The following is a 23,750-nucleotide window of genomic DNA, read 5'->3' as shown; positions in this document are numbered from 1 at the left end:
TAATTTTTATTTCGGTTTTAGTTTTAGTAAATTTTAACAACGTTAACTTATTTTATTTCAGTTAGTTTCCAGGGCAACACATCTTTCTTCATCTAATATTAATATTTTATTTCATCTTTATTTAATTTAATGAAAACCATTAATTGTTTTAGTTTTAGTTAACAATAACAAGACTTAATATAGAAGAAAACAGCTTAAAATAATATTTAAGCACTTGCAACAAGTCTTCTGTGGGCCTATTATTTCAACTGTAAAGTTGTTTTGGTCATTTTAGGGTTGTAGTTAAGTTGTATTTTGAATATAACTTTAAACAGATAAGGACAGCAAACAATTTTCAAATATGAGCATTTACTCATAAGCAGTGTTTGGTATAATTAATTACTAAGTAATCTAATTCCTTACATTTAATTACTTTTCCCTTAAAAAAGTAAAGTAAGGGATAACTTAATTTTTCTATAATTTAATTACAGTTACTTCTTATGTATATATGTAACGGAACTAATGCTAGAGACTGCGGTCTTTAGCATCAATGTTAGCGCGCTCGCCGCCCATGCCAGAGACACTGGTTCAAATCCCACATGGGGCGGGTCGAGTAGTAGAGGTTACATTTGGTGTAACCCGAATGGGAGTAAGGTTTAGGGTTTGAATCCTGCTCGGAGCGGCTATATATAACAATAGTGGATTTAACATCAACATTTTATTTTCAAATGTATGTTTTTAATGTAGCCTTCTCCCTTTTACACACTTTGGTCAGTTCAAGAATAATTTATGAAATTGTATGTTGTTTTTTTGGAAGTCTTTGGAAGTTTCGTGTCTATCCTTGTATTGTTCAACTAGTCGAGGTTGATTTGGGATTTATAAAGTAATTAGTAATATGTTATTCAACACTTTTTAGAGAGAGTATTTAGTACAGTAATCTAATTACATATTCTATTCACTGTTGAAGATGTAATTAGAAGCTAGTAATTAAGTACTTTTTTAAAGTAACTTACCCAACACTGCGCCTAGGTCCCATCCATATTTTGACATTCTTCAAAGAAATCAAGAGAAGTCAATACTTTTTTTTTCGCTTCCATTTGATCTTAACTTACTAAACGTAGTAACGTACTAAACCCAGAATAATTATTTAAGTACTGGTCTCACTTTCGATTAACCGCAACAATTTAAAGCAAAACAAACAAACAAACCAAACTCTGATGTGAAGCAGACTCAGATCCACACCAAAGTCACCTGAAAACATATCTACATCCCATGCTAAAAATAATGTTTTATGTTGCAGTGTGTTGTAACCTACCCCTTACACATATCAGCTTATAAAAATTCAGAGGAATGTTTGAAGCAGTCTCGTTGAGCTTACGGTTAGACACTCTCTCGTGCTGCTGGACTTCCTCCAGCACTTAACACACAGGAGGAAATAAATAAAGAGGGCCATCGGATTGATCTTTCAAAACATATCTTTTATCCCAAGCCAGAGCCCTGTCCACCGGACAGCATAACATATGGAGCCTCAGTGAAAATATCTGGAAAAGAAGCTAAGATGAACTGAACTGGGTGCCCAGAGATATCTTCTGTGAGTGGCAGCTGCCTGTGTCAGGAGCCTCATAGTCTGGTAGCAAAAGCATGACTGCTCTGGCCTTGTCTAACCACTGTCCTATTTTTTCACTGCAAGCAATCCATGGTGGTCTTTAAAAAAGAACAACAATCAGCAGTTGAGAATGACCTCTTCACAATTTAATTTCCAGCCAGGAATAGTACCTTGGAGTATCATATCATAACACAAACATACTTGAGTGATTTAAACCTCAATTTCCTTATCAGCAAAAAAAAATTATTGGTCTTGGTTTATTTTGTTTTCCACATTTTAATGAAGAACAATAATATAAGTGGTTGTGCTTGAGCAAAAATGAGTTTATCACCCCACGTCAGATTCCTTCTCACATTTCTTCATTTCATCAAACATTATGTTGTATATTTAGATCGGTGTTGGGAAAGTTACTTTGGAACTATGGCTCAAGCTGGAAATTACTCATAATTTAAAGTAACTCAGCTACAGTCAGGCGGCTGAAATAGCTGTCAGTTACATTTCAATTTACAAACGACATTAAAGCAATTTGTTAATTTATATCGTTTTTTATGTAATTTAGCAATATATATATAATATATTATATTTTGCAGAATTATCTAAAATATTGTTTAGATGAACTGTTCAATTAACCTTGAACTAACCTAAAATCAATCAATGTTTATGGGCACAGAACAAATATTCATGAGTCATAACTTGTTAGTATTTTGATATGAGGCAAAGACACCTTATTTTTAAAATCCACAGTAAATGAAAATGTATTTTTATCTGTGCATAACCGTACAAGATAACACCCAGTTGCAATTTTTATTTTTACATGAATCAATATACAGAAACCAGGAAATATAAGATTATCGTGGCTGAACTTTTTATAGGACCTTTCCAACTGCTTAATGGCATTGACATTCAGTATGAATGAACTCTGCATTCTCTCACACCATTCAATGGTATTTTTGCACATTATTGTGAGTAGGTCCATGAAAGTCCATACACAATTTAGTGCAATATAGCATTTTTCCAGGAAAATATTCTATATGTTTATTTAGGATCATCATCACATGTCTTTAAAAGCAAAGCCCAATATCTGCACCATACTTCCACCACCATGTTTGCGTTATACTGTACATTGCAAACTCATTACCACATCCCTGGATTTCCCCTTTTACTTTCTCACAGCCTGGTGTTCAAGGAGGTCAGGGGGCAGATGCACTTTCTGACCACAGCTCAGCCTTTTTCACAGACTTTGGGAATCCTGGATTAAATAGGATCAAGTCTGGTTAATTCAGATGACCTGGCAAACCTCCCCTCTTTAACTGGCAGTCTGGTTATTTCTTTATTAAATTGTGCTCATTAATATTCATTAAAATGAATCATATTGAATACCTAAATATTTATTTCCTTTATTTTGTTTTAAGTTTCCAGCTAAAATGATGACTAATGGAAGTAAAACAACAACAAATTGTGATCACAGAAGGCAGAATATTGATTTATAAATACTCATTTTTAAAACTATATTTTGACATCAAAACACTTTTTTATCATAGATCATGATTTGTAAACTAATACATTTTCCTATTTGCATCACATAACAAGCTCCATATGTATGTATTTTCTGATGTAGTAAACTTGCTCAGTAGCTCACCTAATACAGCATTGTACTAGCAATGTTGAGTGAGTGCAAGTCCTGTAAAAAAAAGACGCATGCTAAAATGAAGCATGCTAAAATGGCAAAAAACAAAACAAAACAAAAATCTCACATTTGTTTTTGTTTACACTATCAGTTAGGTTTAGGGTATGTGGTACATTATTTTCAAACCTTCTAGTATTATTCACTGGGCATTTCATTCCCAAACTGCCACGATATGTACCACAACCAGCATAATAATATGTTTCCAGATTCACGGATAAAGTCGGATTAAACTGAACAAGCTTTTAGTGCCTCTAACTGGACATTTGTCTTTGAAATTGTCACGGAACATGCAAAAAGCAATGTAATAATATCATTTTTCAAAAATGTTGCCACGGGCAGGTTTTTCCAAAGCCTGTGTTGGTATTTTTTGTAGTATTGGCCTGAATACTTAGCTTTGTCCAAAAAACAGATTCTTTCTGTTTGCTGGGATTTTCTTAAATCTTATCTAAACTAACCCATCAGCTTTGTTTTAGCATTCTGATGCCAGTACATACATTCATAGTGTCGAGTATTAATCTAAGTCAATACCCTAAAGCCATGGCTCTGTGTATAGTTGAATCTTGAACAAGCCTCTGCAGTTCCAAACCACGAACAGTTACGAATCAAAACATGGTCATGTTCAAGTACCACAGTTTGGGTAAATAGAGACAAATTCGCTTTAAATGAGGCAAGAAGAGCTCGGCTTACCTCAAACAAAGACTTGCCATCTCACAAAAGAGGGTCAGCAGGCTTTTGGCACCTTACCTCTGTAGAAATGCGAATAGAGTTATCTAATTTATCAAACGTGCACAGTGCCGACATCTTCCAGTCTCCCCTGCGCTATCTCAATATTTGCCAGAGCACCTTATAAAACCTGTCATTAGTTAGTGTTCACCTTAAATTCTGTAGTATATTTACACTACTACATCCTTCAGAACATACTTCATAACTTTCCTCTGAGGTAGGGCAAAAGATCTGCTGGGGTGTGTGAGGGGGTCCGGGACAAAGTGTATAGTTAAACACACGTAATTTCATACAGCCATTAATCACAGAGAGGCGGTTGCCGCAGGAACTGCTGCCTCAGGGACGATGCGTTCATGCTCACCACTGGTGGTCCTGTCGACAGACCTACCGGACTCATCGAACCTCAAGTGCCAGGGGTCGCACCTCAGGCGGTAACCCAGAAACAAGGTGAGAGAGAGATGTGGAGGCCGTCAGTTATGAAATATTGCTTTTGGAACTATTTTCATTTGTCGAGCAAAATTAACTGGCTATATTTTGTGCTCAATATTCACTTACTATTAGTTTATAGAACCACCGTAAATCTGAAATATATAATATTGAACTGATATTGTAGATATATAATACATAAACACTGTACATGTACACCCTTCTAGTTGTTTACTTTATTTTGTTTTATTTCATTTTTAATGAACCCCCCCCCCCCCCCCCCCCCCCACACACACACAAAAAAAAAGCCTTTCTAAACCTTTTTAAAACTTTTAACCTTTCTAAAACAGGGCATACGTGCTTAGAGCTTCAATACAAAAAGTGTCAATAACAATCGGCTTACAACTGATTAAGGAAAATATTAAAAGAATTTGAAAAGAAAATAAGCCAAATTTCAAAATAATAGCACTGTACCCAGGCTCTTGATACCTCAAATGTTAAAATAAATATTTAAATAAATAAGTAAACAGAATTTCAACTTAATTGAATCATAGTTGCATTATGAACTGTGCCAGAGTATATGTTTTTTTTTAAACGTCACACTAGAACTGTCCCACATTTGAACAAGCCCTTCTCTCTCTATCTTTCTCAGCTCATTTCCTTTTTGTCTTCACTGTATGTTTGGTTTGGCTAAGAATCCAGCCCAAACACTTGCCCTCCACCCTAAGCGGAGGTCATCAATTCAGAACCTATACCCGGGCAACGGTGTTTAAGAGAATACATGTCAAGAGAAACGGTCGTGTCGAGCAGTGCACATGGTATGTGTCAGTGTTTCTGCACTGTTTACAGCTCTGTTTATGATCTGTGTTAACAGTGTACTGACACTTTAACTGGCTTCAAAACAGCCGCCAGCATGAGGGCCATGAATCTAGAGCGGCAGCAGACCTGCGTTTCACCTCATAAGGAAAGAGTAGGGAATATCTCTGTCATCTGTGCAGTTGTTTGTTTAAAAAAAACTTATTTCTATTTTATGCTCTCATTCCTGTTCTCTTTTCTATTATGCTTTATGTTTTGTTTTTAGAGTTCCTAATGGTGAATGAGTTAAGTAATAATAGTGATAGTTTCACGTTACATTATTACAGTTTCCACAAAACATATATGCAGCACAACTGTTTTCAACATTGATAATAAAGTGTAGCATTATTTCTGGCAGGTCACGCCAGTCAAGCTCGCATCAGCTGACTCTCGGCTAATCTGCGTCTACATAGGTATACAACGCCTATCACAGCATTCCAATAAGGCCCATTCATTGTTATTAGCAGCTTTATCCTGTTGCTCAGGAGCTAATTACCCTCCTCCATCCCCAGCTCCTCCTCTCGTCCTGTCAGGACTTGGCCTTCTGATATTCCTCTTCGAATCAGAAAAACTTGAATTATGTTAAATTATTAAACATTAAATTATTGAGCATTAAGGATATCTGCTATACATTTATGTTGGTTCTGTTCTGTTTACCCTAAGGTAGAGACCTGCACTCCCGCGGGACTACCGCGGGACCCGCGGGACCCAGCGCAACCGAGTGCGGCGCAGGACAATATCTGATGGGTGAATGCGGGTGCGGGCGGCAAGATATTATTGTGTGCTGGTTGCGGGAAAATAAAATTATTTGCAGGAAATATAGAAAAAAATAAAAATAACTAGAAACAAATAAACCGTTATTTATCTAATGCACAAGCAACAAGTATAACTAAAATAAAAACGATTTACAGGAAGGTCGGAAGCTAACTCTCGCGTGGTTCATAGGCGCAAAACAGCCAAGCCTACCACAGGCAAAATGTCTGCACCGCATGACTCAGGTGGATCGTTTAGTGCTACAGATATTAGTTCGTTATTAAAGAAAGGAACATGCAAAACTACAAAACCAAACAAAGGAAAATCTGAGATTTGGAAATGTTTTTCAGTAGTATGCGACAGCGATGGAAAGCACCTTCCTTTTGCGAGCTGTGACAAATGAGGCAAAATACTCACATACTGCGGGCACAAGTCTGGAACTTCAGGTCTGAAGCGTCATGTGTGCACCGTTTTGAAAGGCCAAACTTCCCTGACGTTTACGGCAAGTCAGTCGAAAGTGTCAAGAAACCCAGGTTTATTATTATTATATAATTTATTAGACTATACTATAATTATTATGGTATATTTGTATTTATTTACATTTCTTACTTTTTTTTACTGTATTTCTATGTTCTAAGTTCATGTTCATCCATGGAATTAAACGCAAATAAAACGAAAAATTTGTTTATTTTCCGTTTCTTTTTTTAAAAATTTATATTCAACAAGGGAGCAAGTGAAAAAATAACAGAGTAGAAGACAGAATATGAAATGTATTTTAAAAAACTTTTAAACTACTTATACGTTTACCCGCGGGATTTTGCGGGCGGGAGCGGGACGAAACTTGATTGTTGCGGGCGGGAGCGGGAGAAAATAACATATATTTTTGCGGGAGCGGGACAAAATCTTGCGGGAGCGGGACGGGAAAATCCGTCTCGCGCAGGTCTCTACCCTAAGGTAGGTTATTCCTGCTCTCCTTGCTTTTATCTATGCTAGGCTGCATTGATGTGCGGGGGGTTCTTGCCCAGAACAGAACCATACCGCCAATCCAAACTGTTCAAAAAATTGTCAATCATCTTTGACGATAGTGGTCCTGACAGAAATAAAAAATGTTACTTGAGCATCATATTAGAATGATTTTCTGAAGGACCATTTGATACTGAAGACTGGAGTAATGTTTGCTGAAAATTATTTTTCAAAATCCTGATTTTGTATTTGTATTTGCTGATACAGGAATAAATTACATTTGAAAATATATTAAAATAGACAACAATTAGAGCCCCAAAACTGTTTAATAGTTACGTATATATTTTAAGGCTATTAAAATAGCATTTGTCAAACAGAACTTGAGCAGATGAACAGGGTTTCTTCAGTAAAGCACATTCTCTCTGCTAAACAGTTTACAGAATATTTACAGTATACACAAGAATTTGGTTTTAGACATAGAGGTACAGATGTTTGTCATAAGCTCGTCACTCTGACTCTTTTCAACTGTTTCATCCCTGACTGTAATCTTAGCAGTACATTCTCCTGTCAGACTAAATGGAAAATATCCGGCTGATGTTTATTCTGGCAGAGTGCGGTGATAAAGCTGAGAAACTCTTTCTTGTGTGTAAATGCAGTACCTGTTAGAAACTGTCATTGATTTTGTTCTACTGAGTGACATGTCTATTGTGACAGAGTGTGAAGTATATATATGATGATGTAATACAAACTAAAGAAGTAAAAAACAACTTCCAGTAAATTTGAAATAAAATGATTCACAATAACGATGAAACACATAATGTTGCAGTCTCCGTCTGTAAAAAGTAAAACTAAGTATTACTTTTGTGCCACACAGAACAATTTCTCAATTGCTCACAATCAACTGTCTCAGTGAATCTTCATAACATCCCTCATTTATTCCTGTGCTTTGCCAAACCACAGCTGAGAGAGGTTGACAAGCTTTCATGGAATAAAAGGCTCAATTAATTTATTTAGTTGTTTCTTTGCCTCGAGGGCCAGACATCAATAGGCGAACAGACAATCCTCTTCTGTGCCTACTATAAACAATGCTGGCTGGCGCTGACAGAGGAAACAGGTATCAACAAGGGTGAGTCTGAACAGCACTGCAACACTGTGATTTAAGAGAGGTGTTAATGCCATCAAGAGTGAAGTCAACTGTGTCTTACCCTAAAAGCTCACGCAGAAAACAGCCAATAAATTACACAATTGTATGATATATGAGAGAGCTATCCTTATTGTGCTAAAATGCACAGCCAATGAGCAGGTCTGTGAACTTGTAAAAATAAGCTGGAATTTAATAATACACACCAAAGACAAAGACACACAATGGTTGCAATTACGTTATTGAATGAATACTGTAAAAAGGTGGTTAAGTTGGGAAGTGGCCTATAGTGGTTAGCACATATTTCCCACATGTCTGATGCTCAAGCAGGCACTGCAAGGTATATTCTCCATCTTATTCTCATCTCCTCACCCAGAAATATAAATCTGGCAAAAAGACCAAAAATAATATTCAAAAAATTGTTGAGGTCACCTATACTAAAATTTTACTAAATGAAATGACAATTCTTATTTTTTATGGAATATTGCAGTATTTATTATAAATTACTTATTCATGCACATCAATATCTTTTCAAAATGAATGTACCCTCATAAGGGGACCTATTATGCCCTTTTTCAAAGTCTTCATTTTCATGCTTGAATGCTCAAATACTCATTATTTTTTTATTTTGGATATGTCACAGCCTTTATCACAACCACAAGTTTCAACACACTACTAACACAACTCAATCAGACCTCATCCCTTTTTTGTGTTGGATGGAAATTATTTAAATGAGGGATTTTGTGAACATGATGCAGCAGCCACGTAGCATAGTACTTGACTGAAACCATAAATAGACATAATACCAGCATGTCGCCAGATTTTAATTGTCTGAAGACGACGCTCAGCCATGGCAGAGGTGTGGTAGCCTGACGCGGCGTCTTACAGGGAACCGGGTTACATACGTAACCTGAGATGTTCCCTTTTGGAACTCAACGTTGCGTTGAGGCTACAGGAACTGCGTTGAGCTTGACGCTACGGGAACTTAATACCAACTTCGTCACGCCAGTGGATTTTTTAAGACTCTGGAGTTGAAACCGTGTCCAGACTATAAAACTTGATGAATGTGTGGAGAGGACCATCCTGCCACAGCACAAATATCTTGCAAGGGTGCACCCCTAGCGGGAGCTTTGGAAGACGCTCCTAATGGAGTGGGCCCAAATCCTCAGAGGTAAAGTCACTCCGCGCGCCTCATAGGAAAGGGAGATTGCGTCAGTGATCCAATGTGAAATACAGAGGTGTTGTCTGTGCGGACCAACACATGATAATCCCTCAGGTGTGGGAGGAAGTGTTTCAGAGCTAGAAATACTACTCTCATTTCTAGGCAATTTATGGGCCAATGAAGATGAAGGTTCCCCCAAAGCCCATTGGCTCTTGACAACAAAACGCCCTGAGAGCCTGGCTTTTGTTTAGGAACCATGGCTCCTTCCAAAGTCATAGACCACGTAGCCCATGGAGCATGACCCTTACAACCCTGGAGGGATGGTTCAGAGGACGGAATCCACTGCTCATTAGCCAGAACTGGCATGGTCTTATGTGCAGTAGGGCTAGTGGAATAATGTCATGAGACCTAACAGCATCTACATTTGTAAGACTGAGAGTTCCTGACCTAGCTTTATATCTTTAATAGCACTTAGGATAGATTCTACACATGCAAGAGACATACGTGCCTGCACCGTGGTTGAATTACAAACCACCACAAGAAATGTGGTTCTCTGAGCTGGAGAAAGTGTACTCTTCTTGGAGTTCAAACTAATCCCCACCTTCTTCATGTGGGTGAACACAACATCTCTATGTTGCGCCGGCAACTCTTCTGAGCAAGTATCAGCCAATTGTCAATGTAGTACTCGGATACCGTGGAGTCGCGAAGGAGCCAGAGCAGCATCCATGCACTTGGTTAATGTGTGTGGGAATAGATAGAATTAGGCCGAATGGAAGAACTCAATATTGGTATGCTTGCCCCCAAAAGTGAACCTGAGAAACTTCCTGTGTTCTGGCAGAATCTTGATGTGAAAGTATGAGTTGTTTAGATCTATTGTCACAAACCAGTCCTCAAACTGGATTTCCGACGCAATTAACTTTAGGGTAAGCATCTTGAACCTCTGTGTCTGAAGAGAATGGTTCAGGCCTCTTAGACCTAAAATCGGACGCAGCCCATCATCCTTTCTGGGAGGGGTACACTTTCTATGGCTCCTTTTGCCAAGAGAGACTGTAGTTCTTGGCTTGGCAGTAGCTGCCAAGCTGGAAAAAGTCTAACAGAGGGCCCATTTTTTCGATAGCACTGACCTGAATAAGCAAACTGCCAGGGACTGACCGGGAAGACCAAATGGGAAAATCTTTTGAGCGAAGATGGGGCAACTAGCCCGTTGGGTGTCGCTACCCAATGAATCACTGCTAGTGGTGGGGTAAGTGTAAACGCCTGCCGAGGGCTCAGAGGGAGGTCAGGCACACAATGTTGTGGTGTGCACGGATCTCCCTCTGGAAGAGATGCCCTCGGGGCCAGGGCCCATGATGGTCAGGACATTTACTTTGCCATCATGAAAGTGAAAGTGGCACGTGATGGCCAAGTATTGTAATCCATACTTGGAATTTGACCTCTGCATTTAACCCATCCAAGTAAGTGCACACACATTAGGAGCAAAGTAGTGAGTAGTGAACACACACACACTGCAAACGTGGATAAACACACCCGGAGCAGCGGGCAGCCTTGAGTGGCGCCCGGGGAGCGATTGGGGGTTAGGTGCCTTGCTCAAGGACACCTCAGTCATATTCCTGCCGGTACTGGAATCGAACCAGCAACCTTTGGGTCACCAGTCCAACTCTGTTACCATTAGGTAACAGAGTTGCCTCGGCGACTCCATGATAGGACTGCCCCAGTCCTATCATGGAGGAGATAACAGATCTGAGACCCTGTCTTCCCTGAGATGGTGGAGCCTGAGCGCTCTACCCGGTCCCCATATATTGGGGGCATATTGGCCTTCTGCTATTCTCTCCTATCACTGGCAGCTGTGAATGGTGCTGGCTCCTGGATACTGCGAGGGATTAATTCTGAGGAGGTTGCTCTTGGCTAAATGTTAGGTAGCTGTCATCGAGTTCGACCTCGTGACCTGTCTCTTTTCATCAGGCTACTCCAATTTCAACTTGCCCACAGCGTGAGTAACAACCTTGAGCAGCTCCTCGCCTGTCTGTCTGCATCCAACTCCTCAGTTCCTCATTATGGTCTGAAGAAATCGCAGAGCAAGCTTCAAGATCCAGAATGGGGTCCACAGAGTCTGTGGACAGGGCGAGAAAAAGGGCGTGATCACCTGTCTTGTGCTCCTTGTCTGCCAACTCTACCTGTGAGCCCTATGACTGAAGGCACCGAAGTCGCAGAGGTGCCTTGGCCATGGGGCCCGAATGACCTTGCATATTCCTCGCCGATGAAGATCACACGTTGTGTGAGTCATAAACGAAATGTACTGCGGGCACGGCGGCACACATCTCCTGTACTTTTTTCCTGGCATGGTGGAATCTAACTCCTACCTATGTCAAACACATAAACAAGGCAGCAAACACACACTCAAACATGCGGCTTCAGAAGACAAACAAGCTGGCAACAAGTTTATATGGTGTCATGGACGTACTAGGCTATGTCACTGTGTCATGCTTCAGACACGGCTCACCGAAGCGTTCCCACAGCATCAAGCCATGACGCGTGTTGAGTTCCACGGGAATGGGAACAGTACTTACTGATATAGAGCAGCTGTCTGGCAGACATCTCGGCATGGATGAAGGAACATCACCTGCAGCTCAACCTGGCAAAGACTGAGCTTCTCGTCCTCCCTGCCAATCCGTCTCTACAGCACGACTTCACTATCCAACTAGATTCATCCTCAATCACCCCATCAAGGTTGGTCAGAAATCTTGGAGTAATGTTTAATGACCGGCTGTCCTTCACAGACCACATTACAAGACAGCTCGATCATGCAGGTTTGCAATGCATAACATCAGGAAGATCAGGCCTTTCCTAACGGCTAAATGACTAAATGTAAATGTAGAGAATTCTTCCCTTTGGAGTGGCTTTGTAACTTTGCAAGACCTTTTTCATCCCCAAACAACAATATTACGAACTAAAGATGTAAATGTAAAAAAAAAAAACACCTAATAGGAACTTAAATCAAAACAACTTCCCCTCCTCTTGCAACAACATATCTCCTCTTCTCTTCTCTTCTCTTCTCTTCTCTTCTCTTCTCTTCTCTTCTCTTCTCTTCTCTACTGACGTGTTTAATGGAGCAAAGGCAGGACAAACATTTACTCACGTAGATCACAGCAGATGCAAACCGCAATGATCCAATGATCCAATCAAGTCCCGCCCTACATTTTTTCTTGTTTGAAAAGCTTTTTCATTCCTCACAATAGGGAAGAAAAGATTGCGACTTCTGCTTCATGCAGACTTAAAATATATATATTTTTAATTTTAATGAATAAAAATGTAATATTATATATTCAGTACATTACCTTTAAACAATTAAACAATTAAACAAATCCGAGTTAGTATAATTTACTCTGTGTGAACACTATCAGACTTCTAGACAGGAGACACTATGTTTGTGTTGTGAGAGTCAGCCAATTTATCCTCAGCTGGTTCCCGTCAGTGATGTGGAGACTGCTTTATTTCTGTATCACACTAACAATGCAGACAATGAAGGATGACATTCCCCATGTTCCTAAGAAACAACTTTGAATCTGTGAAGTGATAACACGAACCTGCCTAAAATTATAAAATGTAGTCATAATAATTCATGATAAGTTATAGAGTGTGTAGGAGACGTTTGGAGGAGAAGCAACCCAGCTTCCACCAAAACACTCGAAAGAACTTGTCTTCATCTTGATACTTTCACATTCTCCTTCTTTCAGAAACATGCTCAAGGTTTCCTCTTCATGGGCTTGAAATGGGAATCTGCGTTCCATTATGTATCAGACAAGTAATATCAAAAAAAGCTTCAAAAATGAATGTTTTGCTTTAGGGAGGCAGAGAAAATCCACTGAGATGCCAATATAAAGTCTTAACCATGCCGTTTTGTCTTGTATATGAGTGTGCAGTGTGTTCTATGCAGTGATAATTTTAAAAATGTTGTCCCTTTTCAAGCCATATGTTTGTGGGATTAAGCAGTGGCAATATTGTTCCACGCACAGCAAAAAAAAGAAAAAACTCAGTTGTTTGGTTCATGACTCTGAATCTGACTCTGAATCTCTGAATGACCTTGATTTTACTTACTTTTTAAAATTTGCAAAATACTGTAACATTTTGGTATCATTTTTGTGTTTTAAATGTCTTTTCTGACAAACTATAAGGCTTATATATAATTCCATAAAACATAGATGCAATTGTATATTAAAGTGGGAAGCGAAAATAACTTTTTAAAAGTCATAAACATTCCACCTGATTAACTAAAAATATCTCAGGCAAAATATCCCAGCATATAAAAAAAGTGTGTCGAGTCACTGCTGATCTTATACACAATCGTTGAGTATTATCAGGTGTTCATAATTACACAATCAACAAATTCCAACTGAACTCCACCATAAAATAACAGCAATAGAAATAACAGAGTTCGAATTGAGTCATGAAAAAAAATACTTTAAATGACAGCTTTGCAGGCTTCAGCTCTTGAAACAAGTCTCTGTTCATGAGCCATCGTTCTGCCTGAGATACAGTACTTGCCTTGAGATACAGTACTTGTCCTTGCATTACAAGCCATGATCATTGTATTTTAAAAAAAATACTCTGACCACAGATGTACTTGTGGTCAGATGGGACGACAGAAATTTGGACATTGTTAAACATTGTCAAACTGACGAATAAATTGTTTTGACTCCCATTTATAATCAGCCATGGTGTTCAGTTCCCTCAAAACTTGACAATTACCAGCAATTTAAAGCTAAATCTTAGAAAATGACATCAGATATACTTAATAGTATTCTCTCACAAACTGGGCACAATAATCCTCCATCACTTATGAGCATCCAAATTGCATTGCCCTTGAATTCACTCTAATTTAAAATCAAAATGATCCACTAGTAGAAAGAGAAGCAGCATTATCAGATTTTTACACATACCATCCTGTGTGCGCGTGATATGTGTGCTATCCCTTATGTTTCCAAGCCCGTGTGTGTGCGTGTGGTGGCGTCTAGGTAAACGAGATGCAGATGGCTGGTTTGGGCCTTGTGCGCTGCAGCCTGGCAGGCATCAGGTTGAGTTTGCTGCAGAGTGTTCGGCTCTAGAGCCAGGCTCTCTTCTGGAAATATACTCACCCCCCTACAGCAGAGCCTCAGCGTGGGCTTTCCGCCAGCACTGATCTCGCCAGGAGGTCTGGGCCTTCTCAAAAACACACAGCCTGCCTACCCCACAGCCAGTTCAATGCACCCTTATATCTCTGGTTCTCCTGAAGAGGCTGGGCTTGTGCATTATAGTCTTGACTCCAAATTCTCAACAAAAAAAACTTTGTTTTTGATCACCGTTCCTGTCAAAAAAGCTGGCAGCCGGTGTGGAGTAACATGAAAGAGCTAATGAGCTTTCTCACTTGCTAGTGGAAAGCATTCATGTTCATTGTTACAATCACAAACAGGTGGTTTAGAACTTCTACGTGTTTGCTGTATTTGTTTGATGCATTTGCAGTGGATGAATACACTTTTCAGAATTCCTCCACAAGAATCATGTGCATAAGGTTTTGTTCACCTACGCTTTACCAAACAAGCCGGACACCAGTAAACACTGATAAGCGTTCTGGGAAATGCGGTTACTTGTTAGAGAAATGAACTGCTACTTGTCTATGATGGTAGTTCATCCCCTTTGAACAGTAGTGAGGTACAATAGTGATGCAGCAGAGCAAAGTGCAAAAGTTCCGTCAGGTTTCTCATCTTACGTCTCACCCTATTTTGCTTGATAAGTGGGACTATTTGATAAATCGGCAGCTTTGAAGATTAGAGACGTTGATTTATAAAAAGCCATGTGGCAGCTAAAACATTAACTAGAGCCTTTTACTTTTACTGGCATAGACACAAACACAGAGATTACTGATGGCTGACTGTCTAAGAAATCTGACAAACTTTTAACACCCTGCTGTATTAATGAACCAATGGAATTATATATTTAAATCAATTTTTAAAAAGTTGTTTATTAAATACAAGCTTTAGTTTGAGCTTTTTGTTAAAAGAAAATGTCACCCAAAAGTGAAAATTCTGTCATAATTTACATTACATTTGTCATTACAAACTTACAGTTTTGTCTATACAATGAAAGTTCAATGGGGTCCAGAACTTTCAAGTGCCATACAGCTCCAGCGATTTAAACCAAGTCTGAGTCCAAACCAAATATGTTGATGTGTCATTCAGTGGCGTCATGCCCATATAAAGTGAGGGGGCACGTGCCCCCTCAGATTTTTCCTCCCTGATAATTTTTTTTGTCACAACTTTATTCCTATTATGCTCCATAATTACCAGAGCCTATAAAGACTCAAATGTATTCTCAGGGATGTGATTTTTCCGGATTAATTGGATTAAAATACATAAATTGGTTATGTCTAAACTGAAAGCAAACTAAGAAAATTGAGAGAAATCTGCTCGTCAAATGCGTGTATATTAGACGCGTCGCGTACAGGTCTTAAAGAGACAGTAGCCCTAATAATAAACATGCAGCCGCTTGTCCTTAAAGGGATAGTACACCCAAAAATAAAAATTCTGTCATTATTTATTCACTGTAATGTTGTTCCAAACCTATATTAATTTATTTCTTGTGCTGAACACAAAAGAAGATATTTAGAAGAACGTGAGTAACCAGACAGTTGCTGGTCCCCATTGACTTCCATAGCGAAAAATATACTATGGAAATCACTGGGGTACATCAACTGTTTGGTTACCCACATTCTTCCAAATAACTTCAACAGAAGAAAGAAACTTATTCAGGTTTAAAACAACTTGAGAGAGTAAATTATGGCAATTAAAATTTTTGGGAGATCTATTTAATGTTAATAAAACAACAAAATCGGTATATTTTCCTGCTTTTTTGTCCTTAGCCAATCACATGCCTGATTCTTCTGGATGTGTAATAAATTGGTCAGCATCAGCCCGCCCCTTTTTCCTAATATGGTGTCTGTGTATATCAAATCAGCTCTCTAGAATCTTTGCTGTGTATGTTCAAACAACTCACTCGTCTCGCACGTTGAGCTGGCAATGTTTTACAGATGGTCTTGAAGTGGTAAGTGGGCAAAGCAACAAATCGGCATTGAATTAGTTATCGGATGATATTAAAAGGTAGTGTGATTATTTGTGGTTGACCTGGAAATTTGAACTTGATCAAAAAGTTATGGATTTGATATTAGCTGCGAATTCAGAGCATTAACTTAAGTTGTGTCAGTGTAACGTTATCGATAGCTAGCCTAGTCTAACCTTCAGAAAACAATTGCCTCAGATTGTGCCCCCCCAGAATTTTAGCTTGCATGACGCCCCTGGTGTCATTGACAATAAACATCTATGAAACTTGCATGTCACCTGACTTATCATAATGGTACAACCACCAATGAGGTTTGATGCTGTTGACATGCTGCAATATTTGATTTGGGCATACATGAGTTGATCAATGATTTGAATTGACTTGAGAGTAAAAAATCACTACTTAAAGGGATAGTTTACCCCAAAATTCTTACATCATTTACTCATGTCGTTCCAAACCCGATTTTGATTTATTTTCAAAACACCTGTTTGAGCTTCCATGTACCATATTTAATGTGTTCTATGTGCGTCAATCAATTCTTATATGTTAAATGCAGAGTTAAATTAAGTCTATTCATCATATAAAGCCATCATGTCTCATTAGATGACTTGGATTAAACTGCTCAATACATATGGATTTGGTTTACAATCGCTTTATGAACTTTTTGAAGCATCAAAGTTTTGGTAGAATGGACATTCAATGGAGGGACAGAAATCTCTTACATTCATTAAATATGTTTCATTTGTGTTTTGAAGAAGAAGAAAAGCATTATGGGTTTGGAATGAGATGAGGGTGAGTAAATGATGATCGAATTTTAATTTTGAAAACGTGAACTAACCATTTATATTTCTGGCTTTTCAACATACGAAGTGTATTAAACCACTGGAGTTGCATGGGTTGCTTTTATGCTACCTTTTTGTCCGTTTTGGAACTTAAAACTTTTGGACCCCATTGACTTTGAACAGACTATTTGTATGGACAAAAGCAACTGAAACATTCTTCAAATATCTTCTTTTTTTTTGTCCACAGAAGAAAGAAAATCATTCAAGTTTGAAACAACATGAGGATGAGTGAACTACCTTTACATCTGAGAAGACCAAATTGTGAGTGCTTTGTTTTCCTCTAAAACGTGAATAAAATGTCTTTGGAAATTAGCCTGATGGGTCCACCTAATTAATGCCTTCTGCATATCAACCTGCACTGCCAGTCAAGAATTTCAGAATCAGGCCCAAGAGAGCTTTAAACCACTTCCAAGTGTGAAGTTAATGTTCAAGGAGATCATGTGGTAACTATGTGAGACAATCTGTTCAAACTGGCAGAGTCATGTTGTGGTTTGGCATGTGGGAGAGATGCTAGGGAGTTAAACTTAACTTTGTGACAGAGAAACAAGCACATGCGGGAAATACAAGAGAAACGATTTGTATACTGACAGCGATATGCTTTACTTCCAATGATAGAGGACAGAGAAACATCCCTCATTCGTCTAAAAACAATCTGAGATTAAACGCGAACTCCTCTGTCATCAAGATTACATCCCTTTTAAACATTTCCTTCTCTTTACTAAAACATTGACTTTTATATTTTGCTGCCTTATCTGGTCAACTCAGGAGTAAAGCTTAAAAGACGTTCCTCTTCTAAATGTAGGCTTTTAGGTCTGACTGAAACTGTGTTTTAAAGAATGCAGAAAATATAGCTTGAATTGAATTTTGACTGTTAATGAACTAAAATGAATCAACACTGAACTAACTGAGCTGAATAATGACATTTGTCTTCTGTAGATATGCTTTACAGCTGAAATTAAAATTAAATTAAAATGATTGATTTTACAACATTAACACTGTAATTTTCCCGTTTACTGTGAAGCTGCTTTGAAACAATCTGTATAGTGTAAAGACTATATACATAAATATGACTTGATTTGAAAATGATTTGTATGTAATATAATAATAATTTGACGGATTTTTCCTAAGCATGGAGTGGCATTCCCATTTCACAGAATGGCTGCCTTCTCTTTATTTTGTATTCTTGACAGGCTTCAGACTATGGCTCAATGCATTAAGGAATTATGCTTCTCAGCTAGCATTAGCTGATCAATACCCTAAGGCCACATTAACGGGGCACTCAGGGGGTTATACGGCTCCTTTTCCAATCAGTTGAGTGCAGTTTAAGTGAAACCTAGGTCTCTTTGCAGTCCTAGTTATTGATCGCTATCTATTTCTTGTCCTATGTTTCACTCACTTTAAAATCCTCATTTTCTCAAATCATTCTATCCACTATCTATATTCTTATGATATTTAGTAAATGGAATGCATAGCCTCCCGGTTCAACTCGAGCTCCTTTCATTTCAGTAAGGGTTCAATCTAGTACATGAACACATATTAAGACCAACAAAGAGTGTTAGGCCTACACTGAAATAATTCCCAGAATGCTGGAATGTTTTTCGTACATACAGAAGTGATGAAAGAGGACCAAACCCTCAGTCAGATCTTTTACAACATACGTTCCATATTTAGGCATGGGTTATGAATGAGAGTTTGCCATAGTGTTTCTGTAGGTGTTTGATTGCATTTTGCCCTCACACGCACACAAAGGTTTTCCCTTGGGCTCTGCCCTCGCTCAGAGGTGTCACACGGCTCTTTCTTCTCCTGTTTAAGCTCTGTTTGCTTTAACGTTGCCCACTCCTTCACTCCTCTCTTTTCACTTCTTCACTCCTTTTCATTCTCTTGCTCTCTCTTTTCATTTCGGCACTGGATCTGATGGCACTGCGCTCAGGAAAAACACAGCCGAGGAATGTTCGACAAAAGCATTGGCTCGCTGACAGCAAGATGGATGCTGTGATTGACGATCTTTTGTGTCCCATGCAAGACACACTCATGAAGGCCCGGTAAAAATAAAGTGTCAAGGATACAGGGCAGCAATTCATGTCTCCTGTGTGACAGTGGCGTCTAAACTGGTTTGTTTACATTTCTAGTGCATAGAAACATATAGGGCTTACTTAGAGAAAGGAGGATAAGAACAAGCTCTTCTCTTCTGAGATGAGTCAAAACAGTCATAGAAAAAATCAAAATTTGCTTCCGAAATGTGTTCTTTTTATTATGATTCAGATTTGTTTATGCAGGACCAGGCATTATTTGCTTGTCAAATTGACAGTGCACCCTCAATCCATACAGACTGCTTAAGTCATTCTGATCTTTAACTGAGTTTTTAAGTTTTCACATTGACAGAAAATCAGCAATGAAAGCTATATCTGGTTAAGACATAGACTCATTAAATAGATGTAATGTATTCAAATATTATTATTATTCTTCATCATGTTTTAAGATGCAGGCAGTCAAAGAGGTACAGCTTCTTTTCTGCCAGATATTCTGTTTAACAGTATAGGCAAAGTGAAATCACCGAAATACAAAAAGGGTATTGTCAGTATTAATCCTATTTTATTTGAAGGGATGTTTTAATCTACAGGTATTATATGCATCTGCTGGACCCATGTGCACTTTTAATAACCCAGAGAGTTAGGGCTTCAGCTTGATGTAGGCCGGTTTAAGAGTGCCCAGACAATTCAGGGCGAATTATGACTTTTAATTTAGTTTATAGATTATGTTTTTCTTTCATTAAATTAAGTGTTATAGTTTAATTTCTTTATTTTTGTGGCCTTAGCAATAGGCTAAATATCTATATTCCCCAGCTAGTTTACAATGGTAATGTGCATTAGCCTACACATATCTGTGCATACAAAATATATTTTTTTACAAATGCTTAATAAAATATCAGTAACAACACTTTCAGAAAAAAAATGATAGCATTTAAGAAGGTTATAATATGTTCCATTTAGGTACTAATATGTATATTTTTGGTACCATTTAGATAGGCTACTAAGATGCACTCTTTAGGTGAACCTTTTGAAAGGGTACCGTTCCAGTCACAGTTTTTGTACTTTTTTCTTTCCTGAGAGTAAATAATAAACCTAACCCGCGCTGCTGATATAACTTAATTCGATAGTTTGTAGCCTTTTATCTGTATTTTGTTTGTGATATAACTCGAAATAAAATAATTTAATTTAAGCCTAATATGAAAGTGATATTCCTATCTGGATATGTCTGAAAATGTAATGACAGTGACAAAGTGAGTACACGGGCCAAAACACGAGGCGGCTCGTTGGCAGACTTTTATCACATTGCTCTTTAGACAACAAAATGCTGTTTTTATGACACCTGTTCACCTTCTTTTATTTTTTACATTATGCGTGTTGAAGCCGGATATATACGATTTTTTTTTCTCCTAAACTAATAATAAATAATGAATATCATGTAAACATTATTATTATTTAAACTGTTTTGAAATGTCTTGTTTGTAATGCTTATAAAAAACATTAAAACGCATCTTAACATGCTATACTGGACAAATGACAAATTTGTCTTTTTCCCTCCTTTTTTTCTTCTTTTTTTTTTTTTTAAATAACGCATTTTGTATCCATATGTAGGCTAAGCTATCGTAGGCTACATGTAGCGTGAGCGACCTTAGGTTTCTAAAATTCCCATTTGTTTTATTTTAGTATAAACTTTTATTCAATAGGCCTAGTACATAAAAATAGACTGCAAAAACAGACACTAAAATGAAGTTGAACATTCAGTAATTATTTTCCTACATTTATTCAAACCTCAAGCTGCTCGATGCCGCGAGGTTAATAAAAATCGGCTATAAGATCATGATAGACTGTAATAATTTATATTCGTTTAACTCAGGACTGACAACAGTATATTTAATCCATTATTTCAAGTCTTGTAAAAATTTGAGATTTTTATTATCTTCTTTCCTCAAAATCATCGCGCTTTCTCCATAAATCTGTCGCCTATATTGTTATATGCTGTAATGGTCCTGAAAGTTCCATTCACTAGATGCGAAATGCTTGAATTTAAAAAGAAAACACCCGCACTTTTCACCAGGCATGGCTGATTTCGAACTCATCTCAAACAAATTGTAGGCTACGTGCGACGAAAGATCAACGACATATCTTTGGTGATATGTTCTCGCCGTATAGGTGCTTTCCAGAGATGACACAGAAATAAAGAGTTGGACCTACCGACACATTCGTTGGCTTCTCTGGCGGTTGCGCGCTGCCAGGGTCGGTCATAGTGAAACGGTTTGCATCTGTCACACTCTGGTCCGGCTGTATTGTGCTTGCACTCGCACACTAGGTTTCCATCCCGGTCTTTGACGCAGCGTGACGCGTGTCCATTACACTTACATCTGCCTCCGACCTGCAGGTCTGACACGGCGTAAAAATAGGAATCTCTGGCCAGCTCCGAGTCATCCTCATTTTCGTCTCCGAAAGTGTGCAGTCGGCTGAAAGTAACCTTAATGTCAGTGGCAGTCACCCAGTCCTGAAGTACGGGTGAATTGTCAAAGTCGTGCGCGGAAGGTCGCCCGTCCAGGGTGCTGAACGCGATCAAGCCGCCAGAGAGTGGGTGCATGTCGGTGTGAGAATCTGTGCAGATTGCCTCTTGCTCGTTTTGCTTAGTGATTGTGGCTTTGCTGGGCTTGTTGAACATCTTTCTACACTGGGTCGAGTAATACTGGAAAGGCACCCAGGACTTGCCGTAGTCCATTGATTTAAAGATGCCCATAGACTCTGGTCGTGGTGAGCAGAACTGCAAACTCACGTAGGTCACTTCGAATTTCTTGTTTAGGGATAATGTTAAAGTGACGTTTTGAGGATATTGGATGTAATTGTCCGACTGCCAGCAGGTGAGATTATGAGGATTGTTCAGGTCGGTTAGGTAAGCAGGTGGGTGATATTTCTTTGGGTCCGACGCCTCGCACGTGTGGCAGTTTCTTTGCCTTTCATCCCCTTTCTCAGTCACCACACAGTACCGACTCGGTGTTTTGCCGCAGGTGCTGGACGCGCGCACTTCCTTCCCGAACGCCGCGTTCACGAAATCGGGGATACATCTTCTGGGGTGACCGTTCTCGTCGTAACACGGATCCGGTGGGGAGGTCTGAGCGGCGAACATGCTCATGCCGTATCCGCCGACAGTCCCGTTGACCACAAAGTAGAGAGTCACCAAAGTGACCAAAGCATCCGAGACCCTCAACATCATCACGCGCCTTTCTCAGTCCCTCTGAGCTGAAACACAGACGTGTCCTAATGAGAAGATGCGTTCTCTGTTTGCAGATGTAACGGGGGAAATCAGTTGACAATCTGAGCGAGATCAATCCACAGCTGCTATGACACCACGATTAAACCGGTGCCTAATAACAAACTAATGTGAATCCGAATCTGAATCTGACTCCAACACATGGGCAAACTACTGGATACCTGATCTAAACCACTGCGGAAAATCCGACAATATAGCCTTTCGCAATAAAAAAAAAAAAACGCAGAGGAAATCTCCAGTTTCACTGTACCTCCGTCAAACAGTTCAGCAAAAGCAGAAAGTCACAAAGCAATCTGAGTTCGTGCTGGCTCTCTTTTTCCTGGAGTAACGGACTCGCGCTTTCACTTGTCTAGTTCTTGAATCTCTGTGCATGTAGAGGATAGCCTATAAGAAGATCCCGTTAGTTTGAGCTCTAGTGAGATAGGACACACTCACGTTGCCCCGTTCTCTCTCTCTCTCTCTCTCTCTCTCTCTCTCTCTCTCTCTCTCTCTCTCTCTCTCTCTCTCTCTCTCTATCTATGTATCTTCTCTATGGAGACAGAGTCGGACGCGTCTTTTACGCAGAGTTTTGAGCTCATTCATCTACAGCAGTGACACTCGAGAGAACAACGACATCCACTGGTAGATTATCAATAAAACCAGAGGACGAGGAATAGAAATAAAGAGAATAGAAGTTTAATATGTAATTTAGTTACAGTAATAAATATTTTATTCATTTGCTCTATAAATGTGGCGAATGTTTAATTCATAAAAACTATAGAGCAGAGAAAGATAAACATGATGCTATTTTTGAAATTAAATTTGGTTTTATTAATGAGTTTCATTTTCTGATAACAGAAATTTCCCATTGGTGCCTTTTTATTTTAAATTGCAGCCAAAGTTAATGACTTCCTTTGCATTTGAATGATGTTCTGATTAACTGGTGCATATTCGGATAATGCTCTTAAAGAAAACCCCGCCTTTAAACCTGGTAACTTATGGTAATCCATGAGCTAATGAAACATATTTTGGACGAGGTCTTCACATTTGTAACACTTTTTAGATCAGGTGTAGAATTGATGAAATCCTTTCTCAATCAATACACACACGCTTACCTGTGTAAGGAGGACAGCTTATGCCATACAATTACCATAAAATATTGTTTTTATTAAATAAATGTTAATTATACAGACCCACAACAACAACAAAAAAAATTTGTGGCATTTTTTAGT

General features: G+C 38.7%; 1 protein-coding gene across 2 annotated transcripts in view; it reads right to left on the bottom strand.

The window, feature by feature from the left end:
- The window catches only part of ntn1a (netrin 1a), a 74,899-nt gene extending 51,776 nt beyond the window's left edge, over nucleotides 1–23,123 (bottom strand). Inside the window, exon 1 of one of the 2 annotated variants that reach the window (XM_077198961.1) lies at nucleotides 21,465–23,123. In XM_077198961.1, coding sequence (XP_077055076.1) covers nucleotides 21,465–22,482 — 1,018 coding nt within the window. In that variant the 5' untranslated portion in view covers nucleotides 22,483–23,123. The remainder of the gene's footprint in view (nucleotides 1–21,464) is intronic. The other variant, XM_077198962.1, reaches the window with a different exon arrangement.
- Nucleotides 23,124–23,750: the final 627 nt, after the last annotated feature.

The sequence above is a fragment of the Siphateles boraxobius genome, unplaced genomic scaffold (genome assembly GCF_051911475.1).
Source record: "Siphateles boraxobius isolate OS27281-9 unplaced genomic scaffold, OSU_SipBor_1 41, whole genome shotgun sequence".
Taxonomy (NCBI): Eukaryota; Metazoa; Chordata; class Actinopteri; order Cypriniformes; family Leuciscidae; genus Siphateles; species Siphateles boraxobius.
This window is presented reverse-complemented; position numbering and strand designations above follow the sequence as displayed.